The 13,100-nt window shown below is 45.2% G+C and overlaps 1 protein-coding gene across 12 annotated transcripts in view; it reads left to right on the forward strand.

Moving 5' to 3' along the window:
* The window catches only part of UIMC1 (ubiquitin interaction motif containing 1), a 39,444-nt gene that overhangs the window by 4,240 nt on the left and 22,104 nt on the right, over positions 1-13,100 (forward strand). For 11 of the 12 annotated variants that reach the window (XM_080398019.1, XM_080398020.1, XM_080398018.1 and 8 more), the window contains 3 exons: positions 462-619; positions 7,654-7,744; positions 12,938-13,062. In XM_080398019.1, coding sequence (XP_080254145.1) covers positions 470-619; positions 7,654-7,744; positions 12,938-13,062 — 366 coding nt within the window. In that variant the 5' untranslated portion in view covers positions 462-469. The remainder of the gene's footprint in view (positions 1-461; positions 620-7,653; positions 7,745-12,937; positions 13,063-13,100) is intronic. The other variant, XM_080398021.1, reaches the window with a different exon arrangement.

Raw genomic sequence — 13,100 nt, forward strand, 5'->3', positions numbered from 1 at the left:
TCTCATTCTGGCATGCAAGTTTCAGCTTGATCTGCTGCCACAGCCTGGTTTGTTCTGCACCAAGACAGTGAAGGAGTGTGCTCCACAGCTGAGGAGGGGAAGTTCGGGTTTGTGTTGGAGGGTGGGACGCCTGCTGTGAAGTGATGCTTTGGAGGAGTTTGCTCATGAGCTTTAAGAGGAAAGCCTCATTGCTTTAGAGCAAAGGGCATTCAGAGTGGCTTTGGTCTGCATTGCTTTTCCCCTGAAACCCTTTTTAGCAATCAGCTATAATAAAGTATTCTTAGCTAGATGAGTAGTGACTAGTACGTGTGGCTCCCAGTAACGCTAAATCCACCATGCTTTGTAATAAGGTTCTAATGCCTGGGGTATTTTGCTTTAAAATACCCAAAAAAGGATGGCTGTTAGGAGAAATCTTAAATCGGAAGGAAACAAATGGCTTTTAATCTTTCCCTCTGTTCCAGAGTGAAGGATGCCGAGGAAGAAGAAGCCCACAGAGGGCCTGGACTCTCGAGGTCAGGATGGGGAGGAAGAGGAGGAAGAGAAGAGGAACCCAGCCAATACCAAGAAGAAGCGCAGTTTTGTGGATGCGTTTATTGTTATATCTGACAGCGATGGAGAGGTCAGTGGTCAGCCTGTGGTGTCCAGAGCTTGTGCAGGGCCCTGCTGTCGCAGGAGAGTGCCCAAGCATCCCACGCTGTACATGCTGGGGTCAGGCTTTGCGCAGAGGGTATTGTGCTGTTCCTTTCCTTACATAGGAGATGAATCAAATCCTATTTGACTAGGAAATGAATGGTGTGCTTCATGAGGGTGAGTTATGAGTCTGGGATTTGATAACCAAATCCTCTCAGAACTGAATTTGAAACGTAATTTAAAAGTAACCTTTCCTCAATCCCTTTACAAATCTTTTTTTTCATAATTTTTATTTGATTGATTTCCAGCTAAACCTTAGAAACATGATTCTGTATTATGTGCAAATAGATAAGAAAATGATTCGGAACACAGGCTTGTGAGTAGCTCAGACACAGCTGGTGTCTGGTAAACTGATCCTGAATTATAGAAGCCTGAGTTTTTAACTCACTTCCATAGGGTGTAAAGATGAACCACAGTGTGGATGTGCCTAGCTAAGACATAAAGGCTCAGATCTGTAGCATCATCTTACAAACATCAACCTTACCCTTAAGAGATTGAAATGTCTGTGTCTGTTACATTGGTGTTTGGATGAGGAGCTCCTCCCGCCTGGGGGAAACCCAGAGTCCTGAGAATCTGTCCTCAACTGAGTGAGGTACACGAGAGGAAATTATTAGAACCATTTTTTTATGTGTGACTGTTAAAGCTTTACTCTGTCTTGCTGGTGATTGGAGATCCTAAGCTGCTTTTTGTAATTCCACCATTTTCAAAAGCATTTTGGTTCACTCTCAAGCTGTAGATCTTGAATCAAGTCCCTTTCACTCCCACATCTGCAGCATGCTTCTGTACAATAAGGCGATTATCATGTGAAGAGGGGAAAAGCACTAGAAATAAACAGTAAGAAGCTGTAGGGCAAATGATATTGGATGTTTTTTCTTCACATTGTCTGAGTTCTTTCCCATTGGGAAAGTCCCTGAAAGAAATGGAACATATGGCAGTAATAGTTCGGTGGGGTTAAACCCTTAGCTCTGCAATATGCTAAGTTAACTTCAGATGTCTGCTGCATCACTGGCCTTTATTGTGAAACCTATAAGGAAAAAAGAAATCAGCAGCTATAAGAGCTGCTGCAGTACATAAAAGATCAGGACCTGTTATTGTCTGCAATTATTCATCTCAATGTGCACGTATCTGAAAAAGAGGAAACAAACGTCTCTTAAAACACATCTATAAAAAGGTTAGGCTCCCTGACTGTTCTGTAAGTTTGTCTATAAACAATAAATTCTGATGGAATAATCGGTCATATTACAGAAAAGGATATGCTCAGAGAGGCTGTTAAAGAGCCAATTAGGTTCTGTTTAAGTGACAACAGTTCAGTCAGTTGAATGAGTGGATTTATTCAGTTCAGTCTCTTTCTGTGAGTCATCAGCTTCCAGATCCAGTGCCACAGTCTCTTGTCGTGTTGTTTTCTGCAAAATCAAACCCAAAAATGTGATTTACTTGGAATCTCAAAAAAATAACTGTCTGGCTTCTGTAACTGTCTCAGCTCTTCAGTGTACATCAAGTTGAATTTCAATTTTGAACCTTGTAACTGTTGTTCTTGCTCTAGTAAGACCTTGTTATGTGTTCAAGAGGAGGTGTGGGAAGCTTCGATCAATAGCAATTTTAGAGAACAATACATTCTCAATTAATCTTGCATCTGTTAGGACATGGTTCCTTATGAATCAAAAGCTACAAGGACAATTTGGGCATCATCGATTCGATGGCTTTCTTCCTTGGCAGTCTCTTGGCAGGTATCTATAGAACAAGTCTCTGGTTCTGCTTCCAGACCAGCAGATCTTGTAGCAGCTGCACCTGGAAAGCCTCCAGCTTCTCACTTTTGATGATCTTTGGCAGACTGCCTCTCCCAGGAATTTTTCAGTCATGCTGGATTATCAAGCTCATCCATGTTATTTTGCCAAGTTTTCTTTCTTTGCTCATGTCTGTGCTGTGACATCTGCAATGCTGCATCAGAAGGAAATTTTCTGGATATGGGGCTTTCTGATATCTACTGTGTATAATTGTTGGATTCAGGTAACGCCTTTCTTTTTTTGGGAAGGGTCAGACAAAACAAGGACAGTCTCTCTGGCTTTGTGGAAACAAGAGGAGATGACCTTCTTTGTGCGGACTGTTATCTTTTAAAAATGCAGACATGACAAATGAGCAGGTTCCTGTCTCCCCTGACTGTTTAAGTCCTGCAGGGAATTGTTTGCCCATGCCAGAGGATGGGTGGTCATTCACAAAACCACAGTATTTCAAATAGTGCCCGACAATGCTCTGTCCAAGCATAGCAATTCCTGGTCTGTCTCATGAACATCCTGCTTGAATCGGGCTGTTGGTAAAGACTCTTTGACCCCCAAGATTTTCTGAAGCCATGTCTGAAAGGTGATTGTCACCCAGCAGGATGCCTAACCAAGCATGAACATCGAACACTGCCAGAGGCCCAGTAGTTGTGCTAAGCTATTTGACTGATCTGCAGCCTTCAGTGAAATTGATCCCACAGCAGCTCAGCAGCTTTTTGGAACCTTTTGAAAGGGTCTGTTTTTCCTGGGTAGATCCTTTGGGAGCTTTGAGCGTACCTGCCTCCACTTGTAGAGTTTGCATGAAGTCTCATAGGCTCTTTCTGCCAGGTTGATCAGCTCTGCCAGCCCTTGGGGGGGACATAGACAAGACTCGAGGGTGATGGTGCCATCTGTTTCTGCATGGCATCCATGGCCCATCTTCCCTTTGGTGTGGAACATGCCTTTGCCTGAGTATTCCTGTGTTTGGAGATAGTCACAGTCTGGGTAAATAGCAGTATGTATCGATATTGCAGATTAGGTACTGGTTTTGATAGAAACAGGGAGCTGTGTTTGGGCTTTGGCCGGAATACCCAGCCACAACCCTGTCCTGTTCCGCAGCTGTGGCTGTGGGCACTCACCTTGGGACCAGGCACGGCTTGAGGGATATCTTGCTATGGAAAGGATGGCGTTGGAAGCATCACAGCCAGGATGGCAGTGCCCACCTCACACTACTGACCATCCGAGGGAAGCAGAGCCATGTGGGAATATTGCTGCACCACTCTGCTGTCCCCATGGGCTCTGCAGTGGTACCAGGGGATCCGGTGCCTCCAGTTCCCAGAGGAGAACACAGTGTGAATACGCTCTCAAGGAGGCTTCGTGGTTCTGCTGCACTTGCTCCTTGGAGATCAGATTGGTCTGAATCCAGGTGCCTCACAGCCTGGTAAAAGCCCTTTTCTCTGCAGAGGCCTCCCTCCTGTGTGTAAGGAACTACTTGTCTGGCACAAGCCCCCATTGTGTCCTGTTGTTTGAGTCTCCACTTCCAGCAGGTTTGTTCTAATGAGCTGAAAGACAGAGCAGAGCTGAAACAGATTCTGAACTGAAGTCAGAGACTAATAAAGTAGGGTGTGATATTAATTTCACCAGCAGCCTTGGCCAGAGCTGAACGTGGCACTTCCAACATCTAATTGGCTTTTAAAAATAAATTAGTCTGGTTTTCAGCTGCATATTTCCCATGCAGGACGTGTGGTGTTTGGCTGTGCCCTATTGTTAGATGGTCCCAACTGCTGTTGGGCGGTAAAATTACCCAGACCTTTTGACTTTGCAGTCTGCACTGTTAGCTATGGAGACATTCTTCCGTTGCCTTTCCTTCCCTGAGTCAGTAGAAGCTGATTTCTGTGGTTTATGGTGTGGATTCAAGGGAGCAGGATGTGGGAGGCTGGCTACTGGCTTCCATTTACGGGCTTTTAGAAGCAAGTGGAGCTGTATCTGTTTCTGCTGGCAGAGTCAGGTTCTCTTAAGTATGTGCAAAAGCATTTTTAAAATGGGAATTTGATTTCCTGCTGTCTGGTGAAACCAAGCAGGTGAAAAAAAAGCAAGGAAGAAGAATAGTGTCTGCCTTCCCCTAAATGTGTAGGGAACTTTGGAAATCTGTCTTTTTCTTGATCTGTGTACAATGCTGACAGTGAAATTGCTCATAAGAGAGCATCATAAATTAAACTGCAGAGCCTGACACACAGGAAGAGAATTTGGATTCCTTCTGGCCATTATGCTTTAAATTGACGGCAAAGGAGAGGGAGATGCTATCCAGGCTGGCACTGAGCAGAGGTGCACAGCTCCCACCTTGTCTCTGCTGTAATAATTAGTTTCCCCTGGAAGTTGTGTGTTGGAGATGACCTTGTAACTAGGAGTATTGGCTGCAGTTTGGGAATATTTTAATTGATTAAGATTATTTTTGGACTAGTGATCTTATTAGAAAGGCAGTTGGTTGAGTGCCCCCTTGAGTTCCTATTATCCTTGTAGACAGATGAGCATTAAAAGGTTGGGTCAGAAAGAGCAAGGCCTGTTGTCTTCCCTGAATTTTCTTGGCCCCTTCTGTTTCTACCATCCATGCCTGCATTTATGCAGAGCACTCCAGGGCCTGTGAGGCTCTTTCCCAGCAGAGGTACAAACAGCCATAAATCCTAATTAAAAGGTGTGTTTTAAATTCTGGGTTTAAAAATAAAGAAGATTTAAGAATTCTTGGAATTGAGATGTGTGTGTATATTTTGGCCCATCAGGATTAATTGGATTTGCTTCAGCGGTTTGCTGTACTGTGGCTGTTTGGTAGAATGCTGCTAAGCAATTTAAACATCTTTCTCAAATGTATGAGGTTCGTACAACACGTGTCCTGCAATAATTTTACTCCTGCTGCTGTTGTAAATGTTGAGATTCTTCAGGACCCAGCATGGGGAACCAAGGCACGTACTCAGCTGTGCGGTGAAACTGGGCAGCCCGCCTGGCACTGGGCACACTGTTCCCCTCCAAAGCCCCAGAGGTGTTTGAGCCCTGTCTTGTCCCATGGTGAGCATACTGTAAACGTGTGTCTCTGTGCACAGAGCAGGCACTGGCAGCCGTGTAAAGTTTGGTGTGCTCATAAATCACATCCATGTCCTGGAAGAGAGCTGCAGATGAGAGTGTCAGGGTTGACCTTCCGGCAAGTGCAAGAGTGATGAGGGGAAGATTGATGCCTGGAGAGAAGAGCTGGGGATTTACAGGGCCTGCTAGGATTAAATTGCCCCTGTCAAGCTGGAGTAGGTTTAGCACTGTTAGACATGGCTTCTGGGGAGAGTGGGAGAGCCGTTGCTTAACCTCCTCCAGCGTATAATCCTAGCTTGATCGTGGTGTGATCCCATAGACGTCTCCCCACTCCCTTAGGTGTGGGCTGCCCGCAAGGTCAGCATGGGGCTGCTGCAGACAAAGGCAAGGAAGTTTGGAGTAGGAGAACCTGTGGCCTGTGGAAAACTGGAGAGGGGTGACATGCCAGGGCCTTGGAAGAGAGAGGATTTCACCTGCTGAGTGTGAGCTAGGCATCCAGCTTCTGGCAAGAGAGAACCTGGCTGTGAAGCAGCCTTTTGGAGACCCAGCGGCAGACCTTAGAAACAGGGCATGAAAGCCAGGCTGAGTGGGGAAGAGAAGGAGTCAGTCAAAGGAAAAAAACCCTTGGGTGTGAGCATGGGTGTGTGTATGCACTTGCCGAGCATGATTGCTGCCTTGTTGTGAGCTGATTCTTAAATCAGTGGAAGTGAGGAATGCGTAGGTATTAGGGCATGTAAAAGCTGTAATGTATTAGGGTTTCAGGAAACCACTTAATAGTACGTCTTGCAAAATCTTAGTTGGATAAATAATTCAATTTGGTCTAGATAGTAACATTCCTGGATTGAAATCCTGCTAAAAGACTGTCGGCAAAAGCTGGTGATGGACAGAAGAGAGGCTCGTTTGGGAGAAATGTAAAGCTGAGGCCAAAAGGATCAATATTAGGTCTCTGTGTGTTTTAACATCCTCATTAATGATCTGTAAGAGGGAGCAAGTGGTGTATATACACTAATAAAATCTACAGATAACACTTAGAGCTGGAGATGTCTTGAATAAAACTCAGCATAGAGGTACAGTCCAAAGGACTTTACAGGTTCGGAAACACAGGCAACAGACAGCAGAAACTGATCACACTTGAAAATAAGCAGCATATCTGTTAGCATTAAAGTAGCCCAAGCCACATGCCCTGCCTTGAAGCCCCCCTCCTAGCACAAGAGGTAAGAGGCAGAGGCGTGTGGCCAGTTTGTGAGTCTCGTGAACAGCCAAAACAATTGCAGCTGCAGGCAGAGCCATAGGAAGCCCTGTCCCCGTCAGGCTTGGGTCTCTGCCTGAAACACTGGGTTTGATCCTAATCCTACCTGATTTAGAGAGACAAATTGGAAGTGGTCCAGTGCCAGCCTTCAGTAATGTGTACGCCCTCACTTAAGCCGTTAGGACAGCAGCTTGCATAAATGTGTGCCAATTAAGCCTGTGACCATTCTGGTTGCAGACCGTGTGCTTAAAGCAGCATGTACTTCGCTTGTTTGTCTGGGTGTTATTCTGGGAGGCCTTGAGACGACAAACTTCTGAAGTATTCAAGCTTCAAAAATTAAACACTTGTGGCAATATGAGATAATAGCATGAGGAGTAAATAACAGCTGGCTCTCCTGCCCTCGGGGTGTATTAGCCTGAGTCCCCAGAAATGGCTAGGATTCTAGTTTTGGTCACCTGAAATTGTCTGGGCAGAGTACTAGAAGCTGCATGGCAGGAAACAGTCCTGGCTTACAGGGGTGTGATGTTCAGTTATAAAAAGGTTTTGTTTTTCTGAGTGCTTACAAATACCAACGTTTTAGGAAGGCCAAACAAATTATCTCTAAAATCATGGGCAGCAGGTGCAGTGCATGGTAGTGACTGGCATGAAGTCTATTGTCTCTACTACTTCTCTGTTTATGTCAGTCTGTAACTCTTTTTGCTCATTATGCTTATCACACAGCTTTTAATAGTTACAGAATGTGTTTGAATTATGTTTGAAATTCAAATTTCACACAAATAGATGCTTGTTCTTGAACCAGTGTTTGTGTCTGAGTAGTGGAGAGGAGGGGGGCTGGTAGTATTTCTTACATATTGTATGTGCTCACCGTATTTTTTTCCATTACAGCAGGAGTCAAAGGAAGAGAGCAGATTGCAAAAGAAGAGAACAAAACAGCAGCTGGATAGAATGAAGTTTGCTGCTAAAAGAAAAATTGCACGTACGTCTTGAGTGTGGGGCTGGGTGCTGGAGACTGGTGCTGAGCAGCTTCTGCTGTTTGTGTTAGAGATTATTTCCCTTGCAGAAAGGCTGTGATGTGGCTTGGGGATGCGCAGCTCTCGGAGAAGACCCTTCTCAGGGGTAAAATTTGCCTTTCTGAATAGGCACTCTGTCACTTGTTTTCTCCCCAGGCAGTGTGTGCGCAGACTGGTATGCTTCCAAAATAAGTGTGCGAGGGTGTCGGTACCTCACTGGGTTTCAAGATTGGTTGAAGCTGATTTGAAAGCACTGTCAGTCACAAACTGCTTTTCTGTTCAGGCCCCTCTGCTGCTGTCTTTCCCTGAAACGTTGTGATGCTCTGACCCGGCAGGCGCAGCTCAGGAAAGATCTGAGTTGCAGCTGACAGTTCTCTGAAATTATTGGCTTGTAGCATGGGGGCAGCTGGAGAAGCCAGCAACGTTGGGCATCATAGGGAAGGATGTTAAGAACAAGAGATCTGTTTTATGTCATTTTGCTGTTATATAAGGTGTTGGTGCACCCACATCAGCACTGTGTTCAGTTCTGGTCTCTGCATCTCAAGGACATTATGGTACCTCCGGAGGAGGGCAACCCAAGCCATGAAGGGGATGGAGCAGCTGCCTTATGAGGACAGACTGGAAAGCCTGGGGTGGCTCTGTTTGGGGAGGAAGGTGGGATCAAAGTTCACATCAGGAAGGCAGTGCCTCGGCTGAACGCAGAGCTGTTGTTTACTAGCTCCTACAGCCAGGGTGCAGTTGGTGGAAGTAGCAGGAGATATGTTTAAAATGGGTGAAGGAACGTAATGCTTCACACAGCATGTTGTGGATTCCTGGAAATTTTTGTTACAGGAGGTTGTGGAGGGGTCAGTATCAGCAGCTCTAATAAGGGATTAAATGAATTCATGGATAATAGGTCTATAAACAGATGCTAAAGGGAACAGGCTGGCATGTTTCCACTCATATTCTGCAAGCAGCATTTCTGAAGACCGGGGATGTTCAAGCAGAAGGGACTGCTGAGTGTGGCGAGGCTTCCCTGTACTCCCCGTACAGCACCACTTGTTACAGCAGCCAGGCGGGCCGACTGTTTCTCTGCCCCAGCGGATCTGCACTCACGTTCTTGTGCTCTGCAAGGCAGGAGTCCATCTAGCATGTTAAATTCAGAACGTTTTAAAATGGGAGAGATGTTGTCTCCTGCAAAACCCAAAGCAATCACTGAGCAAAATGGAGCACGCCAGTGCTCTGCAAGCAGCAGCAGTTGGGCTTGTCAGTCCTCACAGGGCTTGTGTGAATTAAATTGTTTTTAATAGAGGCCTAAGGCCATAGCATGAAACATCCTGGCTCTTTGTGGGAGTTGAAACCCACTGTGCATGTCCTGTGTTGAACAAGTAAGATAGCAAAGTCAGAAATGGGGAAGAGTTCGTTCTTTTTTTTTTTTTTCTTCTTTTTCTTCTGTTTCTCCCAGAAGAAATAGAACACCAAATAAAAGCTGAAACCCCACCTTGGAGATTCCATAAAAATGTGGCCAAACATACGGTGCTAAGAACAGGGAGTTGCTGGAGTTGGATGTCCTCATTACGTTGTTGAGTGTGCTGGGTTTTGGGAGCTGGTGCTGTGTGAAAGGTGTTCGGCATGCTCCAGAAAATCCGCAGGAGACAGGGTTGGCTCTCTATCCATTGTATAATGGAAGAGTTCTGCTGTGTGTCTAGATGTTGAAATTACTGATAATAGTTTTTCTCCTCCTGGGGCAAAAGCTGCCTTTTTTTTTCCCCTTTTTTTTTTTGTGTGTGTGTGCATGTCTGCCTCCTTGAAGTGCAGGAGCTTGGGGGTGCCTAGCACTGCTCGGTCAGAGAGCAGTTGCTTGTTTAAGCATATGTGATGGTGGGTCTTTTCTCTCATTTATAGGAAGCTATAATTAGGCTTTAGGTGTTTGCTTTTAGGCAAATTAGGATTTGAAGTAGTAATTATTTTTCTCAGTGTCTTTAAATAAATTCTTTGAATTGTGAGGCAAATTGTCTTTTGTAAAGATTCGGTGCTTCTGGGTAGAGCAAGTTCTTTCTCCTCAAAACTGGAAAATTTCAGATATTTGTAGGCTCTGGTTATAAAGCGTATCCTCCCATTTTTGCTTTGTTGTGGTTTTATTCATTTTAACCTAAAGCCATAACTAAAATATATCTGTGACGTTTCATCCTGACAGGATAAATGGAAATACAAAACCTAAAGAAATCTCTTTCTCTTTTTCCGGAGGAAGTCGGTGCTTTAAAGCACATTTGAATGTTTTTACTGTAATTGCACTTTGGATATGTAGAAATACTGAGATTCCGTTTCTGTTATTTTTGAGTAAATCTCTTGCTACTAAGTAGAACTACAACTAGTGGGGTTTTGCATCTAATTCACTTTGCAAATGTCAAAATGGAACATAAATCGCTTAGCAAATTGCCATATTAGCATTTAAAAAGGCTCTGAAATGGTTTAATTTGTTTAGGGCTGCAATGTCTTAAAAACGGTTTCTCCCTGACCCCTCCTTCCCATCTGTGGGTTTCTTGGATACCCTGGTCCCTGGAGAGGCACTGGGATTTCATGCTGTGTTGGGATGGATGCAAGGCGAGTGGATTTTAGTGTGAGACACAGCTCCCAGCCGGAGGTGCAGGCGTTTCCCCACCTGGCAGCGGGAATGGGCTTCTGTGAGGTGTGCCGTGTGTGTGAGCTGGGTGGAACAGAGCATGTCTGTCCAGACAGAGAGGGGCCATTCCTCCCCTGCCCCACCGGTGTGCTCCTGGAGTGTGGCTCGCCTCCGCTGCACGCTCAGTGCTTGCGCCTGGAGCGCTCCAGAGGTCTGTTTGCACACACCGGTTGGGGGCTAATGCAGCTCTCTGGATTTCTAATCATTGTAAATTATGACCGGTGCAATCAACATCAAGTTTAATAAAACACACGATGCTGAGATCAGATGTGGAGCACAAAATACCGTCAGCTCTGGACCACTCAGCTTAAAGCAGGTCAGGTCTCCTGGAAGGCATGAGCAGAACTGCTCTTTTCTCTCCCCACCGTAATGCCAGGTGGATTTAAACTCGAGATTTCCCCATCTCAGGAGCACCTACTCAACTGGAACATACACTAAGTGCATCTTGTTTGTCTCTGGTTTCTTTGCCAGAGGCAGCATTTGTCTGGCACATTCCCTGTCCCCAGAGGGGAAATTGCTGTGCCAGAGAGGGAGAAGAAAACAAAATGTACAGTAGTAACTCGCCAAAAAATGTTTCTTTTTATTAAGCTTCATGGATGTTGATAGCCTGAACTGGTGAACGCTTAGGCCCCCGTTTTAATTTAAGCACGTGGAAAGTCTTGTGTTGTGGGGCGCTGATCACGTGCGCTGCTTTTCTTGCACGTGTCAGAGTTTGCAGGATCTGGCATGATTGCTGTTATGGTTTGGGCAGGGAAACAAATCAGCACACGCTTACTGAATGCTTGGGAGGTGTTAGGTATTGTGGAAGTACTGTGTGTTACTGCTTTTCTTGGGGATGGGAGCCTTCTTCATACACTGGACTGTTGTGTGCTTCCCATTAAAGGATGCATTATTTTTTTTTTCCCCTGGTCCCTGCTGGCTGTAACATCATAGAGTGACTTTGTCCAAGGACAAAAGATCCCCGAGTGCACTGCAGTCTGCCTTCGCTTCAACCTCTTTCTTAATTTTTAAAGAAATTAAAAAAAAAAAAAAAAAAGAAACAAAACTAAACCCCCGACCTGAATCTAAGTGCTGATTTAGTAGGACATGTAAAGGCATCTACGGCTGGTAATCAGAACAGTCCAAAAATGCTTCAAATCCTGCTTGGGTGGGGGAGAACCAGCCTGCTATTAGCAACGAGCTGGGGGAAGGGCAAAGCAAAGCCTGCTGCTGTATGGATGCACCTCAATGCAGCAGTGCCGTGATGCACAGTCTGTGCTAAGACCAGTGCAATCCCAGGCTGCTTCAAGGGAGGCTGTGCTGCTGTATTTTGGTGGCAGCTGGTGGGAAGAGGAAAAGGGGAGCCTGCAACTTTTGAATACATCTTTATCCTGGGAACTGTCTGTTTCCGAAAGTGGCTGCAGTGAAGGCATGTTTTGTGCTTGGGCAGCCTTCCCATTCAAATTGTGTGCCTTAAAGATGTTTTAGCCCATCAGAGAGCAAGCCTTTTGGTTCATGCATGAGATGGCGCGTGCAGGATTCTGCCTGAAGGAAGGAGCGGGTTTTGAAGGAAATCTGTCAGTTTGTTTCAAGTGAGAAGATGTATTTTTTTCAACTCCTGAGAGTGCTGTTGAGTTGTTTTTCAAGCTGCACTCCATTCTGCAGGCATTGTATATTTTAAGCGTGGTGAAAGTGTTGAATCGAATCTAAGTAAATAAGTGTTTTCCAAAGTAACTAACTGCTTAGTTTCTAAATAGCCAGTCTCGGCTTCTGGTTTGCTCTGAGTGAGGAATATTTCAGGAAGATGTTTTCTGCTGAAATAGCAGTTAGAACTGTAGAAAACCTGTTTCCCATGCATGACTGACTTAGTGATGCAGTGAAGTGGTGATGTGAGAAGAAGGGGGATGTATGCATGTGAAAGATCCTCCATGATACCAGTGAGCAAGTAACATTATCCTTCACAGAGCTTTCCACCTGCGGCTCGGGGTGGGTGAACAACACGTAGTGCTCTTTCTCTTAGGTAGGTCTCATGTGGTATTGCAGGTATCTGCGTGTCAGAAGGTAGTGAGGTGTGCTATTTGGCTAGTAAAAAAGTGTATTAAGATGGGTTCTGTATCTTACCTTACTGCTGAGCCTATCTGATATAAAAATGAGCACACTTTGGAGATCTGTCCTTTTCCCCTCTCCTTGAACATGTGTTTTGCAGCTGTAGGGTGTGTTGTTTGATGAGAGCAAATGAAAAGTCCTGTTGCTATTAATATACCCAGGGAGTCAGAGTTTAGATTGCTGTAGAAACCCTAGCTGAAGTTCCTGACTTGGGTTATCTTTTTCACTTAGTTTTGCCTGCTCTGGTTTTGGTGGCACGTTTTTGGGAAAGCTGAAGTTTAGATGTTTTACTCTGCATTCGTCCTGGGCAGGCGGCACCCTTGGACGTTTCTCCCAACATGATGGGTATAGCTTGGGTGTTTACATATACCTGCAGCTGTGACTTGACATTACCCTATTTCTTCTGCTGTAGAGATGACTGAAGAGGAACAGTTTGCACTGGCCCTGAAAATGAGTGAGCAAGAAGCTAGACAAGTGAACTGTCAAGAAGAGGAAGAGGAGGAGCTCTTGAGGAAGGCCATTGCTGAGAGCCTTAATGTAAGTGTGCTTCTGTGAAGAGGCTTACTGGAGTTCTT

The sequence above is a fragment of the Falco punctatus genome, assembly GCF_963210335.1.
Source record: "Falco punctatus genome assembly, chromosome: 8".
In the NCBI taxonomy this organism is placed as follows: domain Eukaryota; kingdom Metazoa; phylum Chordata; class Aves; order Falconiformes; family Falconidae; genus Falco; species Falco punctatus.